A 17064-nucleotide genomic window follows, 5' to 3' on the forward strand; every position below is an offset into this window, starting at 1 on the left:
AATGAAAGTTTTTGTACTGTAATTAAGCTATTATACTCCAGAGGGTTTTCTACTGGCAAATTCCCGATTTTATCTTGATAAATGTTTGGTTTAATAAATTTTCTAATTCCCTGCAACTTTAAGAGGAACAAAATACTCTGCTCGAGAATAAAAGCTTTTGCCACAAGAATGACATCACTTTTTCCTTTTTGTTCTTTTTTGTTGTTGGGGTTGAATGTATGCTTTTGTTTTGTTCCATTTTGTTTTTGTTTTGCATTTTACTTTTTATGATAAAACATCTATTGATCATGAAAGATGCTCAATTTTAGTTTATGTTCCTGATGGCTTTTCAAGGTCAGATACGCTTAACATTTTGTGAAGTGCTCCTTGCCCAGCCTTGGCCTAATAGATGAAATCCAGGATCCAGAGGGCTATAGATCCCCATCTGTATTCCATCTGCTAAGAGGGATATTTTAATTGTTTTTTTTATAAAAACTATATCTGCAACAAATACTCTTATCAAGGAGCTGGAATTGACGACTGCAGCTTTTGGAACATTACCTAGTTCAGGGGTTCCCAACAGGGGTGCTCACAACTCCTGGGGGTATGAGACAATATTCCAGGGGGTACAAAAACTTGGGTTTTCAAAATTGTAGTGTATATGCATAATTCGTTGCCGTTATTTCAAACTTTTGTAAGGGGTGCGAGAATATATTAGAAATGTTCTAGGGCTGCAGGGTATAGAAAAGTTGGGAACCACTGACCTAGTTTATATAAGTTGCACCCATTATCAATTATACAAAGATTATAGTCAGTTAATTTTAGTTTGATAGTATGCAATATAGTACATGAAGAGACTATATCTTGTTACAGATTATAGATAGGTGGTATATATCTGTAGTAACACATTTCCATAAAAGTGAAGAACACAATATATATGCCAAGTCCCATCAAACAATATAACAGGCATGTTTTCCCCCCAAAGAGCTTTGGTTACTGCCGTTTTGCACGATTGGTCAGCCTATTCAGTGAAAAAATCCATAATGCCTAAATGTCCACTTCTGAAATCTTGCCAAGAAAACTGCAGGAACTTACCCAGATAGTCTTCAGGAGTAAAGGGATGAAAGAGGAAGAGAGAGAGGAAAAGGGAGAGGAAAAAAAAATTTGACATATTACCACACATCTTATATAGTACTTTATTACCCTAGGGTAGAAACTGGATTGGATCTCGGTTGAAAAAATTGGATTGCATCTGGATTGATCCAGATAAAATCCAGACAATCACTAGAGGACATCAAGGAATTAAAGAGTTTCTTCAATCCTCAATCTCTTTGCTCTAATCCACTGGTCATCTAATGCTTGGAGATCAAATATGGTAGTCTTAATGGAAAGAAGGACTGTCTACAATTTTGTCTTCTGTTGTCTTCTTTTTCAAGCCATAAATATCAGAGAACCTTCAGACTCACTTTTAGTATACTACTATAAAACAGTCCTAGTTACATAATCAATAAGGTGCAATATTACAGAGCCAAGAATTCAAGGCAACAACTACAAAGCATCTTTGTTTAAATGGGAATTATGAAGACAAACTGCTATATGCAACAACCAATAATAATAATAAAATAAAATACACAACAAGATATTTTGAACTTATAAAAGTTTTATTCTTGTATCCCTGCTTGACCCAGTAGAGATAATGAAATGACAAACTAGAAAATTCTTTACTGTATTGTTCTCATTAGATAAAACCAGGGCTTTTTTTCTCATAAAACTCCCAGAACGGAGTTCCGGCACCTTTTTTGGATGGAACCTTGTAGGTAGGCAAGGCGGATTGTATGACGTTTGTGAGTTCCGGCACTTTTGTTTTAGAAAAAAAGCACTGGATAAAACTATCAATAATTAGTTCCAGTGATCACTAGTGAATATCTCCAATTATAATCATGTCAGTGTAAAAATAAACATGAATGTGACAGCTCTTAATAGGTAATAACATTAACATATAACCTCCATATAATATTTTGAGTTGTGATCCATCCCTTGAAATGAGAAAACACTGCTTAAAGTTAAAAAAGCAAAACAAACAAATTAATATAATTTCATAGATGCTTCAAACAGGGCTGACAGCTCTTCTTCTGTTTGAGGGCGAGGGGATAATTTAGTCACTCTTTCCTATAAGAAGAAAAAGACAGTACATTCTGTAAAGTTCTAAGCAAAATCAATGGCTAGGTAGAATACACATCACAGATAAGATCTGGCACAATGAAAACTTCATTAGACAATCTGCCTCGGGCAGTAATCCTACTAATATACATTCAGTAATTTTATAATACATGATATTGGTATTTCAGTACTAAGGCTGCAATCTTATTTCTTTTAGAATAAAGACCTTTTTAATTAAGTGGAGTTTACTTTCGAGTAAATAGACAAGCCAGGATTCTGTGTTATTAGCAAGCCCATTATGACATCATGGCAGATAATGCAAAAGATGGAGAAAAAGAGACTATTGGAGAGGAGATGATGATTTGGGGCATTGTTTCATTCAATTTCTCATAATGCTTGTCGCTGTTACTAAACATATAAATATATGTATAGAATGCTCTTTTTGAATATTAGATTCTGATCGATGTCTACAGTTCAACAGTTATATTACTGTTCTTTTTTTAGCCATGTGTTGAACAAACAGCCACCTATATTGGATCTAAAGAGCTATGTAACAGCTATGAATGTTCAGTGGATATACGGACTATGTTGTGAATTGTTCTGAGACTCTGGAAAGTTTCAAAAGTAAGTTATGACATAAAATATATGTGACATAGAAAAATATATCAGGTGTCCTAAGGAAAATATCTCGCGTGTCTCCTAAGGAAAACTTTGCCTCATACTAGCAAAATTTAATGCTCACTCTGATTGTCAGAACTGGATGTAATGGACACAGCAAAAATAACAACAAAAAACCTTATACTGAAGCTAATAGGTTTAGGGAATTTGAGGCCCTTCAGATGTTGGTGACTTATAGCACTCAATATCCCAAGATACACCGCTATGATCAACCATCATGGCCTATAGATTTCCCATTTGTGACCCTGAAAGAATCAGTAATAGCTTCATGTCTTTTCCCTCATAACTTCATTTAACTCATACATATATATATATATATACACAGTTGTTTGTTATCAAATGTTGCAATAAGACAGCCATTTTCTGAGAATAAGATTATCATTAAATGTCCCTGGATAAGCAAATGTTTACTTTTTTTCCTTTTTACTCTTATTGAGAGAGAACATCTGTGCAAAAAAAAAGCCCTATAATAACTTGTTGTTTATAAAGTGCTACTAGAAGAAACAAAAAATATTCCTAGAGCCAGCATGGACCAATTAAGATCTGGTGGTTATTTTCAAAGAAACAGATCTTGCAATCTGTTCTACCTGAGGCAGAGTGCCTTTGACTAAAGCAGGAATATCCATTTTTGAATAACCCAGGGCAGCTAAGCCATCATCAACACTGAGATCAAATAAAAATTTCCGGAGAGTGTCTGCCAAAATAAGCCCAGCATCCTTCATCTTGGCATTACTGATGTTAGCTCCTAAAATAAAAAAGAAACATCAAGTCTGTAAAGAAATAGTGTTGTAACTTATTATAACATTGAATACCTCATCGACATGTATCTCTACACACTAAGTTATTTCTCTAAGAACAATACCAACTTAAAGTTCATGAAATCACTTTCAATTAAAGTGGTTTAAAAAAATATAGTCTGAGCTAAAGTGGGGAACAAAATGAGAGATAACTTAGCTGCCGTGAAAAATAGTTTCTTTGCCATTTTTGCATTTAATAAGATCTATTATTTGGAAGCTGCCCAACCCAAGTTAAAGTTTCCAGATATTTAGAATTTTCATTCTGAATCAGGTACGCTAGCTGGAGGTAATGGCAACCAGACAGGTGATCAGGGATGGCTGCTGAAGTCTTGTTTAGAAGAAGGCCACATTCAGCATTCCATTGTGGTTTTGTTCTGTAACTTTAGAGAATTTAATTCTAACTAATTTAATTTAAATCTACCTTCTGTCAATATTCTCAAATTAATATCTTTTCCCCTTGCTTCTTTGACCTATATTCTTTCATGTCTTATTTTTCTTTACCAAAGCAAGCTAAGTCACGCTCAGTGCTGATACAAAGCATGATGGAAGCTTGTGTCTCCTGTCCTTTACTCACACTAAACTTTCTGAAAGAGTAGCATACAATTAAATTATAAATTCAATGCTATCAGGAAATGTGTGGCCAGCATGAAGTTGAATTTTAAAAGTGAATTAAACATATCCATAGAGGTTGAGCTATTAACACTGCAATGTAACATGCAACATAGATTTATACAGACAACATATTTTAAAAGCTTGGGGAACATTAAGGAGCACAAGGGAAGTGGGCTATTCTCTTCCTATCTTACTTGTGTTCTTCTGGAATATACGGTACCTGATTTTCTAGGCTGGATGAAATGAGCCATTGATCTGACCCAGCCATCCTCTTCAGACATTCTTAAGGCATTGCAATCAAAAGAAATGGAATGTCTTTACATAACATCAACATTGATCAGGCTAATTTCTGTTACCAGGAGCAATATTAATGCCCTTCCTTATATCTGTTCCGGTATCCTCAGATTAAATGAGAACACCATTTTCATTTCCTAGGCAATTTCCAAAGTCAAATTGCCAGGAAGGGCAAACATTGTCTCCATCTTCTCTGACAGATTTTTTTTTTTAAAATTATGACTTTTATCAAGAGACTCATACCCATGATTTGGGCAGCCTCCAAGTGGCGCTCTGGACACATTGGTGCTGTGAAGGTAAACACTGCTGGAGAGGTGAGGATGACTGAAAGACCATGTGGCTGAAGGAAAGCAAAGCACAGCACGTTTTATTTAGGCAACTTATATTACTGATAATCATCAACAGAATTCACTGAAAAATGATAGTAATAAATTTATATCATTATAGACCAGTGGTTCTCAACCTTTTTAATGCCGCGACCCCCAACCGGTCATAAGTCGAGGACTAAACTGGTCGTAAGTCGAGGACTACCCAACTGGTTGTAAGTTGAGGACTTTCCCTGCCCGGGAGCGCTGCGCATGCGTGGTGCCGCCCCCTGCGCCAGCCGAGGCGTAGCTGGCAAGCGGCAGAGATGGAGCAGGCCGACCACCGGCTGGGCCACCAGCTGGCCCAGCCCAAGGGAGGTAAGGCACCCGCCGGAAAAGGGAAAAAAATGGCGGACAGCCTTGCTTGGCGACCGTGAAATGGTCGATCAACTCAAAATGGGGTCGCGACCCATAGGTTGAGAACCGCTGTTATAGACAAAGGACTAATGGCTATATTGAATTGTTACCACCAAAGAATGATCCACGTTATAATCCTTTGCTTTATAATTCTTCACCAAACCGGAAATTGGATAAGACATGCCATGGCTGGAGAGAACAAAGAACCTTAATTAGTACCAAATTATGGAATAAAGAAATCCTGTAAACAATTTGGACAGATACAAGTTAATAATAAGGTAATTGTCCAGAAAAAGGTTCAGAAAACATATCTGTCAATGCCTCACCTCCCAGTCTTCTCAGCCAAAGTTTGTTTTCATTTCAGTTGTGCAAAAGGATTTTTAATAATGGTGATATAATCAAAACCCAAATGAATTTCCCTATGTTGTTTATTTTGAAGCCTTTCGATTTTTGCCAAGCATTTGTTATGTTAGTGCAAATAAAAGTGATGTGCTTAACTTACCAAAGATGTACACCAGCATTTCCAAACCCCATGCCAGCGAAAGCACTTGCCAGATGCATGTTAAATCTTGCTTCTTGATCTTCTGGATTCTTTATGGCTCTGCCCATAATAACAATATTTTATTCAAGGAAGCAGATATATTCATATGTAGAAGAGTTCTTGTAGTATTAACTTTATTTTTTCATAGATAATAAACTCCATCACTAGCTTTGCTATGTAGAAATGAGGATGTGATGGTTGTAGCACTGTCAGGTACCATAGCTTCTGATGGGAAATGCTCTGCAAGTAGGAACGGACAGCAGCAGACTATCCAAACAACTTATTTAATCTACAGAAATAGCTTCCCGGGTACGCATTTTATCAGAAAATGGATAAAAGATCCAGTGAACTGAGGGTGCTTCTTCATCTACCTACAAATATTGATGGAACTTTTTGAGCAATCCTTGATGAGTGGAAAGGAAGGTTATTTACATTCCTTGTTCCCTGAAGAAAGGATATTACAACTACCACTATCTATATTCAAAATGTGTATGTTGGAGAAGAAACTCAAATTATTTTGATCAAGAGTGTGATGCATTGCATTTGTTCTGAGTTAATATCATGAAAGCTTTGTGTTCTTGCTTAGTAAGGAGGACTGTGGGTATCCAACTTTTGTGATATGTCAGATTTGCTTAGTTAGGCTTTGTAACAGCCAGTCTTTCAGTAATTTGATGTGCTGCACAATCCTCAAAAATTTGGCTGGGAACAATGGGATCTGTAATCTAACATATCCAGACAGCACCATATTACTGCAAACTGTTTTATTTGTTCTTTATAAACTTATTTCAGGAAGTAGCCTGCTTATTATTAATTCTCTTTGTCATTATTCACTACTGGTGAAGAATATTATAGGACTTAAGAATCCATACAAGGATAAAAGGTCATTCGAAGATCTGTACCTCTTTAAGTATTTAGAAACAATCCGTAATGCATGCACAGCCCAGACATCACTGATGGGGTTGATAAGCTGGTCGGTTCACTGGATTTGAAGGACAAGGGCTGCGCTGGTTGTAGGGAAGAGCAGTGTAGGATTCAAGAGCATGGCTGGCAGGTTGAATGGGGAAGTGGGGAGAAATACATAAGAACTTGAATGTATGTGTTGTCTTCTATAAGGATTTGCAAATCAATATTATTGGGAAAGCAGAGGATCAGTGACTGTTCCTGACCTTTTTCAAATGGTAAAAGGTAACCTATCTTCATACTTAGACTTAATGCAACTTTTCCCCAAATACCACAGAAGTCATATATCGTACTGAGCTACCAATAAACTACATAGAGGATTTGGTTAGGAAAGAATGGATGTTTTCCTAAAGCTTCTTTTATGACTCTTCAGGACAAAAATATTCCCTCATAACTCATTATTGTCAATTTAAACAAAAGAAATTGAAGTACAGTATAATTTAATAAAAGATAACTAGGTCTTGTTCTGATGGGGTCAAACAGACTACTTATTCCACCTTTTTGTCCTCAGACTTCTGTCTATATGCATGGAAAAACAGAGAACTAGAGCTCGAACTGTAGTTAATGAGGCAAAAACTAGACCTCATTCCCAACTAAATATGACTATTTTGCTTGTATGTAAGGCAAAAGCAATACACTTCATGATTCCATTTGAGAGCCTCAACACCACAACCTGTTGGATGTACAAACTATACCCAAGAGTCAGCCAACCTGTTTCACTGAAACTCTGTTTTGCTTCTCTTCTAAAATGCTTCCCATGCTTTCCCCCTACCTGAGTTACCTCTTATCAGACCATTTCCTAGGCTATATATTTTGCTCATGTTTCCCAAGGTCATTCCCACATATAGTTTCATTACAATATGGTCCTAAATTGTGAAGTTATGTAATATATAATTAAAAAGTTGTATAAAATATACTTACCAAAGCACATCAAACCCACTATTAGCTGCCACCCGCTCTGGCATATGGAGAGTGTGTAATGGGTCAATAATACCCAAAGAAGGCTTAATGGATCTAGATGCAATGCCTAAATATAGAAATATATATATGTATATCTAGAAATGAGAGCTTTCTAAATAGACTTTGCAATAATGGTTAAAATGATTTAGACTATGCAAAGTATTTGACACTTTTAAGTAATTAAGAATATTACTGAGATTTAAATAAAATTTCAGAATTTTTTTTAAGCCAAGAGGTATTATTAAATAAAAATATATGCATATGTACAACCCTTACCAGTTTTTACTTTTAGTTCTTTGTAATCAAAAATAGCAACTCCAGTGGTTTCACTCCCAGTTCCAGCTGTTGTAGGAACTTTGAAAAAAAGCAAATTAAATTTAATAGTTCATTCAGCTGCACATCATTACACACACAATAATGTACATCAGTGGTGGGGAGTGTGCTGCCCTCAGGTACTGTTGGTTTATGACTATATTATCCCAAAAGCTGTAGCTGCTACATCTAGAATTCAATAGCACATATATGATAAAAGTTATTTACTCATCAGTAAAACCAACCAATTCATGGTGAATTATCAAATAGCCTATAAAAGGTTGTCAGCTGTTATATTATATCCCAGCATCTGCCTTAGGAGCAATATAATACCATTATGTAGAATCATTATGGGGAAAAAACAGTGAAAACTAGGGGAGAGTGAGAGTAAACCCTACAGCAGAGTAGCCTATTGTAATGAAAAGTATCTGTTATCGTTAGAAAGGTTCTCTAGCTATGTGAGTATTTCCTTGGTGTGATTTCCCCAAATAGCCCAGAGAATCAGATACAGTTTACAAAACCAAATAAAGTAATGATATGAGAACTTAAACCTAACACACAAGCTCTATTGTTTTACAATCAACCCCCCAGTCCAGGTTTTCCTTACCTGCTATCAGAGGTTTGAGGTGGACTGTAACAGGCTTGCTTTTTCCAATAGGAGCATTGACGTAATCTAAGAAATCTGATTTTGGACTTGATGCATAGAGATCAGCAGCTTTACAAGTATCTATGACTGAACCTCCGCCTACGGCAACATAGGAATCAAACTCCCCCCTTTTGGCAAACTCAATGGCATCTAGGAAACTTGAAATGAAAAAAAATATTTTACACTTATTCAACTCACAATTTATAAAGTATCATAATGTGTTTAACCCCTCCCCCCTAGGCTAGGAGTCATAGTAATATCTAGAGTGTACAACTTCTCCATCTCTGTCTAATTATTCCTGTAGGCTGCACAAACATAGGAAAGAATAAATACCTTTCGTCTGTGGGCTCCACTCTTACATTATCATAGATTTGGAAGCTTATACCATTGACTGTCAGAGAATCCAACACTGCTGTCATGGGAGGAAGCTGACAAAGATTCTTATCTGTCATTATACAAACTTTTTTAGCACCCCAATTCTGCAAATCCTATAGTAAATGAAAATGTAGTTAAAACAAAGTAAAGGGGGGAGGAGAGACAAATCTGAAATGGCCTTTCATCATAAAATGCTAAATATTCAAATTGGTAGTTGGCTGCTCATTGTAGGACTCTCAAATTATCTCTCACTAACTTTGATCTTTATATGGATTTCTGAAATGGGAAGATTAATTAACAGATTAATATAGTCTTAAAATATATCTATTGTATCATCTTTTCCAACTGGATGCCTTCCAGTTGTGCTGGGATTACAACCTCAGAAATTTCTTATATTGGTTGGGAATTCTTGGGAATATAGTCCCAATGCATCTTGGAGGGCACCAGTTGAGGAAGCTGTGTTACTGAAAAATCTAGTCTTTATCAGCTGGGTTGAGAAACTGGATATAAATCAAAATAGTTCAAAACTGAAAACTATTGCTTAGATTACAAATACTTATTTTTCACAATTTACCCTTTTCAACTTTATTTCCTCATAATATTTAGTATCTATTGAGTACCGTGTTTCCCCAAAAATAAGACCAGATCTTATTTTTTTTTACCTTCAAAAGAGGCACTAGGTCTTATTTTTGGGAGTCCAGCAGATCCACTTCTTCTTTCTGGAAGGCCTGTGCAGCCGAGTACCGAGCTATGGATTCAATCCATAGCTTGGTCCTTGGCTGCAGGGGTCTTGCAGAACTGAGCTATGGATTTAAATCCATAGCTCGGTTTTGGCCGCACAGGCCTTCTGGAAAGGTCTGTGACTGAGAAAATAGGCCTGGTTACAGAAGAAGCCTCAGAAGAAGTGAACTGGTGAAGAGATGCAAGGTAAGTGGGTGCGGGATGCGCGGGACAGATCCACACCCCTAGCCCTGCCCTAGCTTGATTTTTAAGTGTGTGCCTCGCCCCAAAACTAGGGCTTTTTAGGGTAGGGCTTATATTAGGCCCACTCCCAAAAATCAAGCTAGGGGTAGGCCTTACTTTTAGGGAAGCACAATATTTATAGTAGTTTTACAGCTTATGGACAGTTTTCTTTTGTCCATACATTTAATTATTTTAGCTATGCAATGCAGGATTAGTACTCAGAAAACTGAGATTACCCTTAGTATAGATACTGATTTATCTGAGTATAATAATTAATTCCTTGACTGCAATGTTGCAAAAACCCAAAGGAACCTTTCCCAGAGTATCTCCATATTTATTCGATTTCAGATCTTGCAATCCTTAGCTGACCTAGCCAAAAAGATATTTTAGAATTCTGTTTTATGTGATATAGATATAATGCATGTGAAATTCTTCCTCCTTTTCTAAAAGAATTAAATAATCACTTTCTTGAAATATTAGAGACTATACCATGGGTAGGCAATCTTGGCTCTTTTATGACTCATGGACTTCAACTCCCAGAATTCCTGAGCCAGCATGGCTGGCTCAGGAATTCTGGGTGTTGAAGTCCATGAGTCATAAAAGAGCCAAGGTTGCCTACCCCTGGACTATACTATACCATTCCCACTTCTTTAGTAACTCCCTCTCCATATCGGATATTGGAAACAGCCATCTGAAAAAGTAAAAAAAAATATATTTCAGTAAAAATAATTTATGAAAGTATACACACAAAAGTTACTTTTTAAAATGGAAATGTTCCTTTCAACAAGTAGCAGTTTGTTTACTGTCTTTACCTCAAAGGCATAGTCTGTTTTCCTCAAAGCAATGTCTTTAGTACCTGGAATGAAAACAGTGGAGTTAGCTTGCTGTTTAGTTTATGGAAAACCACAGAAAATCTACTGGAATAGGTATTGCATTTGGGGTTCTATAATGTTTTAAGAATTCCACCTGAGATGGAGGCAAATCTATAAAATACCATCCCTGTCATGGAAACTGAAAAGACATATAACAGCCATCATAAAGGCATTTCCACCATGGCATGATGACTCTCTACTACAGTGGTTCTCAACCTTTCTAATGCCGCGACCCCATAATACAGTTCCCCATGTTGTGGTGACCCCCAACCACTTATACATCACCGGGTGCCAGGGGTGTGGCCAAAGAAAAGGGGGGAAAAATGGCGGACAGCCTTGTTTGGCGACCCCCGTGAAATGGTCGTTCGACCCCAAATGGGGTCCCGACCCACAGGTTGAGAACCACTGCTCTACTACCTTTTGAAATTTATTTTCTGATATTCTAATACTCCAGGGATTCAACTTTTTAGGTACTATTTTTAATTTTAATAACACCTCTGGGCCTAAGACTAACACTTTGTAGTCTGCCATCTTCCCATTTAATTTAATTTAAATTTAAAAGAATCTTCACAAAGATCAGGTAAGTCAGGGAACCTGGAAGGCACAAAGGAAATGTAAGCAGGCACATTAATGTCCATGGTATTAGCTTAGCTTGGGCATTCTAAATGTGTATTGGGGGGCACTAATAGAACATCATACACAAATCCCCCTGCCTCTAAACTATGTCAATATTAAACAGGCTTAATATTGGCTTAACACTGTATTGGGGTATACTATGTTTCAAATAATGGATTAGTTTTTCTCCCCCTTTCTCTTCCATATTTGCACTTCCCTTCCAAATATGTCATTATTTCTGGATCTAGCTACATTTAGAGTAGACCCATTGATAGAAATCATACTCACCTTTATAATAACCACCTTTATAATAATTTTGCTTTCTAGCTAAGTCTAGAGCCAATCTGGCCATAATTTTTTCCAGAATGCAGCACACAAAGTAAGAAATCCACCCATCTATCCACCCTCTCCTATACAAAAAGTGAGACATTGGTTCCCTTGCCCAGTCAAACCAAACCACTTCTATTTGGAAGCTGCATTCAATATTTAGTTTCTGAATTTATGGCCAAGCAGTTGAGCCATGATAATAAGCCTATTAATAAGCCTTGGGGTACAGTGAAGGGATAACTTCAATAATTAATATAGAAACATTTCTGTTTTCTCTATCTGCACTTAGGCCTGTTGTCTTTGGGTTGCTTGTTATGCTCTCATCAGTCCTGCTCACGGTTGGCTTACTCTAATGCAGGGGTGTCAAACTCAATTTCATTGAGGGCCACATCAGCATTGTAGTTGCCCTCGGGGGGCCGGATGGGTGTGGCCAGGGTGGGTGCGGCCTACTGGGTGGGCGTGAATGGAGTGGGTGTAGCCTACTGGGTGGGCATTGCCAGCTCTACATTGTTCGCATCAAGGAGGCCTGTAAGGGCCTGGGCAGGAGTGGGACAGATCTGAGGGTCTCTGGCAGAAGGGGGTGGAACTGGGGCAAGTGCCAAGGCATGGTCCATTTCTTCATTCCTCACAAAGGGTGACACCTCCCCAGCATGCACCCAGGGGGCGGGGACGACACAGCAGGGGCTGGTTCCTCAGTGTTTCTAGATGGCCTTGTGGAGCTAAGACTGAATGCGTTTCAGCATAGATGGCCACCACAAAATTGTACACTGGCTCCTGGCCGACCTGGGCCAGGGCCAAGGGAGAGGGGGCCGTTCCCTCACTGTTTCCAGGATGGCTTCGTGGGCTGCATCCAGCCCCCGGGCCTGGTGTTTGACATGTCTGCTCTAATGTCTGAATCTGCAATAGTTTCTATGATTAATTTGACATCCCAACAACATGTCCAAGCCACTTCCACTATTTTCTTTGTATGATATAATAGAAATCCTGATATTATATTATCTGGTAGAGCTAAGCTTTTGTTAAAGACTTTATTGGTCTTAGAAAATGTGTATTTTTGAAACATAAAATGTTTCTGAAGAAGAGTCGCAATAAAGCACTCTTTTATCATCTCATTTATTACTCTGGTTTAATATTTATTTTTTGAAATTTGTATAGAATGCTTTTTCATTAAATTATGCAAAGTGGTAGGAAGAGCAAAAGCAAAATAACATACCCATATTCTCTCAACCCAACCCACCTCACAGTGTTGTTGTGGGGAAAATAGGAGGAGGAAGGTATATGAAGCATGTTCACTACCTTGTTATTTATAAATAACAATAAAGGCAGGAAATAATTAAATAAATAAAAACAAAATAAATGATCAGCAAGTTTTGCTTTGTAACTGACCAGCTTCAATTACTCTTATTGTTTGAACTGATTGTTTTAATTGTAACCTGCTTCGTTTTAAGTAGAAGCTGTATAGAAATTTTGCAATTAAACAAATTATTTAATTCAACAATACATGAATCAAACAAGAATTATTGTAATATATATATGTTGCTCTTCCTTTAGGAAGCTTATATGTGGATCTGAATGATTTCATTTATATACTGATTGATCCCACATTTTCTAACATCCACCACTGCCATAGGATTGGGTGCTACTCAACTATTCACCGATTCAAAGATGACTATAAGAACACAGCCAAATTGCTGCCCTCCCCTCCCCCCACAAATGTAATAAGTGAGTCTATTTTTTTCTCAGGATGTCCAGAGTTTATTTTCCTAGAATCATAGAGTTGATGAATTAGCAATTCAGCTGCAATCAAAGTATAAAATTAAGCCTACCTTCCCTCATGCTTCTAACCTGCCCAAGAAGCAAAATGTTCTAGATGGATTACAGAGTTAAACCATTAGAGATGACTCTTAACAAAACTTTAGAATGTGGAACTTTGCAATGGAGTAATTGGGTTGGGGTTTTTTTTCTTCTTTGTTCTATAACTCTGATTTTTTTTCTTTAACTCCCTATTCTAGCCAGCAATTTCTTCTGATATTTAAGCTAAGCTGATAATGAAAAATATAGGTAATCCTTGGTTAATGACTGTCCTACTTATGTAGTAACTGTTTAAAATTATGATGCTACTGAAAAAGTAACTTTATGACTAGTGCTCAAACTTGTCACCATTGCAGTATCCCCACTGTTACATGATTGCAATTCAAGTGCTTTGCAACTGGCACACATTTATGACCATCACAGTGTCCCCCCCCCCGGGTCAGGTGATCAGCTTCATAGCTGACTTTCAACAAGCAAAGTCAGTGGAGAAGCTGGCAGTAAGACCACAAGTCATTGTAATATGATATTTCACTTAACAGCTGTGGTTGATTCACTATTGTAAGTCCGGCACAATAACATGTTTCACTTAACAACATCACTTAGTGATTGAATTGTCAGTCCTAATTGTGGTCATTAAATGAGGACTACCTGTATAATTATTATGCATAGCATTATTATGTATAAAAACATAGTATTTTAATATATAATTTAAAAAATAACAGCATTTGAGGAAATAGTACATCCTACATATATTTCATTGTATGAATGTCCAATCAGGAGGGTTTGTTTCTTCAGTTTTGACTCAAAAAAGCACATATTCTAAGATTTCAACCTGCACCTCCTCTAAACTTAGACACTGTGCAACTCATCTAGGTAACTGACCGTGTGGAACGAAAAGCACTCTCTCCCAATAAGGCCAGGCCTTCCTAGACAAGCATTATCCCCCAAACGTAAAGATTCTAATGCAGCACCAGACACAGCACGACAATTTGCTGACAATGTGTTGTCAGTCAATCCTTAGATTTTAACTCTTGAAAAATATACTGACCTGGTTTACTTGGTAAAATAATTACTGTACATAATAGTCATTTAATATTTGTAGAACTTGAAACAGGGAATAATTAATGTACTGACATAGATACACACACAAAATAACAGTTCACCTTGACTGTAAGTGTGAGAATGAGCTGGACACGTGCATCTATTGAAAAGAAAAAAGGAGAATGATTACTGTAACGAAGTATTGAAAGGAAATATCAACTTTGTATATAGAAATAATTGATAGCTTTAATTCACAAGCACATCCTGCCACCTAGTGGCAATGACTTTTTATTGAAATGTCAATAACTATAATATCACAATCTAATCTGAATGTAAATATAAACAGGGCTTAAACTGAGGCAATTTACATTCATTTTCAATGTAAGATTTTACTTATTACTTCTATTAATGGCAGTTTATCTTTGCTATATTTTACCTTTTATTTTCTAAATTAGTCATAGGATCAACAAGTTATTAAGACTTTAAAGAACCTTTCTGAGCACACCATTCTAAGGCTAAGAGTAGGGTTCATGTTCATTTTGCCTAGCCCTCCTAACCATGTTTGTAGAACAGTTTCATTGGCTCCTATGGAACTTATTTACAAGCAGTGGTGCATATAATTTAAAGCTACTTATTCAATTACTGAATTCTTATGTGTTTATTATTTTGCAGAGGCTTGTTGCTTCTGGACCTGTGCACTACCTAAAATCTTTTAAAACTGAGGCAATTTAAACATTTTATACAACAAACATTAATTCATAGTCAATTATTTTGTATCAACCTAAAAAAACAGGATTCAATAAATATGGCTGTCTCTCATGTCAACATTTTCCACCTACTTTCTCTAGTCCATTTATACCTGCACATTTTTGAAGTAATATCATTCAGTTCTTATTAAAAATGCATTGCTCTCCTCCAATAGAGATATTTACATGAGTTGTTTTATTTAAATTTTTAAAAAAGAAAAATTACATAAGAAAATATCTTGATACTGAATAATTACTAATTGGTTTCATTTTTCTTCAGTGAAAAAATGTTAGTATGGCATTTTAATTACTGTATTTTATAGTTCAATATTGTATCCCCCCCCAAATATTGCAATTCTGTTCAGAGTGCATATGCTGCAGAGGGCAGCTACACATTCAGTACGTGAATAATTTTAAATAAGTTTTGTTTCCATTTGTAAATTACAGCTTTTTTATTTGTAAATTACAGCTTTTCTACGCGTTGCTGCTCAGTTTCACTATGCACCGAAGTCCATTTCTTTTTTTTAATTTTCTTTTCTTTTTTTTGTATTTACTTCAAAAATAAAATGTTACATATAAACCAAAGTCCATTTCTGTGCTTGAACAAATAACTTTCTGAAACGGAGACTAGCATTCTGCCTGTCTCTCTCTTAGCAGGACGCTAGATGGAAATGAGTAAATTAAGGTATCAGCTTCCAAAGATAATTATCCCCGAACTTGGCTTTAGGACCTGTAGAATTCTTAAGTCTTTTCTTATAAGGAAGGTTCGCTGCGGTTTTGTTTTTCTTAACGCCGTAAAGAAACGAAGCTTCCAAGTCTGATTCAAATTTCTTGCAAAGTAAACCAATCTGCTTTTGCCAGACACTCCCAAACGAAGCTTCAAGTCTCATTCAAATTAAGTGGAAAGTAAACCAAGCTGCTTTTGCCAGACGCTCCCATAAGAAGCAAGAAACTAAGGCACAAACACTCACGCTGCCAGGTGCAGCTGTTTCAGCAAACGAGCCACCTTCTCACGCCCTCCTCCTGCCATGACTTCTGCAGCTCTGCTTGGGATAGCAAGGGACGACGGGAAAGCGAAGTTAGGACAAATTGAGTAAAGAGAAAGGAAGAAATGGCTGTTTCTATGATGGGCTGAGAAGCGGAATGGGTTTGGGACCGAAGTCCGGAACAGTATAGCGATGCGTTCATCTTTTTCAGACTGTTGGACACTAAAACTTTAGACCGAGTTGGTGGATATCTAACCCTTTTCATCTAGCGTTTTCCCACAGGTGCTGGGTCCGCTTTAATATCTTAACTGACGCTGAGTGCGTTACAGTACCAGGACACATACTAAATCACAAACTAGCCAGCCATATATAAACTATTTTCTTATCTCAGCTGATGGTTTAGCTTATGGTTCATTGTGCTGTGTAACCCCAGCAAAATTGGATTGCATAAACCATGGTTAAGCATTGGTGTGAATGCTGTTAACAAAATCTTGTGTTCTTTGGAGGTATAGGCTGCTTCTTTGCTCATGCAAAAAAAAAATGTGCCTATACATAGAAGGGGTTGATTCACATGTGGGGATATTATAGGGCCAGAAAATTGGACTGCTAATTGTATAGCCCCTTATTTGGGATTTGTAATGTTTTTAGCATCTCTACAGTAATAGT

At 36.9% G+C, this 17064-nt stretch overlaps 2 protein-coding genes across 2 annotated transcripts in view; one reads left to right on the plus strand and one right to left on the minus strand.

Moving 5' to 3' along the window:
• The window catches only part of MYBL1 (MYB proto-oncogene like 1), a 33107-nt gene extending 29728 nt beyond the window's left edge, over nt 1-3379 (plus strand). The window contains exon 19 of the transcript XR_005555753.1: nt 2644-3379. The gene's annotated coding sequence lies outside the window, so the exon portion shown is untranslated. The remainder of the gene's footprint in view (nt 1-2643) is intronic.
• On the minus strand, nt 1622-16462 carry ADHFE1 (alcohol dehydrogenase iron containing 1). Its single transcript, XM_039335374.1, is given in 15 exon segments — nt 1622-2148; nt 3405-3562; nt 4764-4860; nt 5353-5431; nt 5745-5843; nt 6683-6745; nt 6747-6827; nt 7665-7770; nt 7980-8057; nt 8623-8819; nt 8995-9149; nt 10637-10690; nt 10812-10855; nt 14789-14826; nt 16384-16462. Coding segments are annotated over 15 exon segments (1392 nt in total). The 5' UTR covers nt 16443-16462; the 3' UTR covers nt 1622-2064.
• Between the last annotated feature and the right edge of the window lie 602 nt (nt 16463-17064).

The sequence above is a fragment of the Crotalus tigris genome, unplaced genomic scaffold (assembly GCF_016545835.1).
Source record: "Crotalus tigris isolate CLP2741 ecotype Arizona unplaced genomic scaffold, ASM1654583v1 scf7180000017546.9332058, whole genome shotgun sequence".
Taxonomy (NCBI): Eukaryota; Metazoa; Chordata; class Lepidosauria; order Squamata; family Viperidae; genus Crotalus; species Crotalus tigris.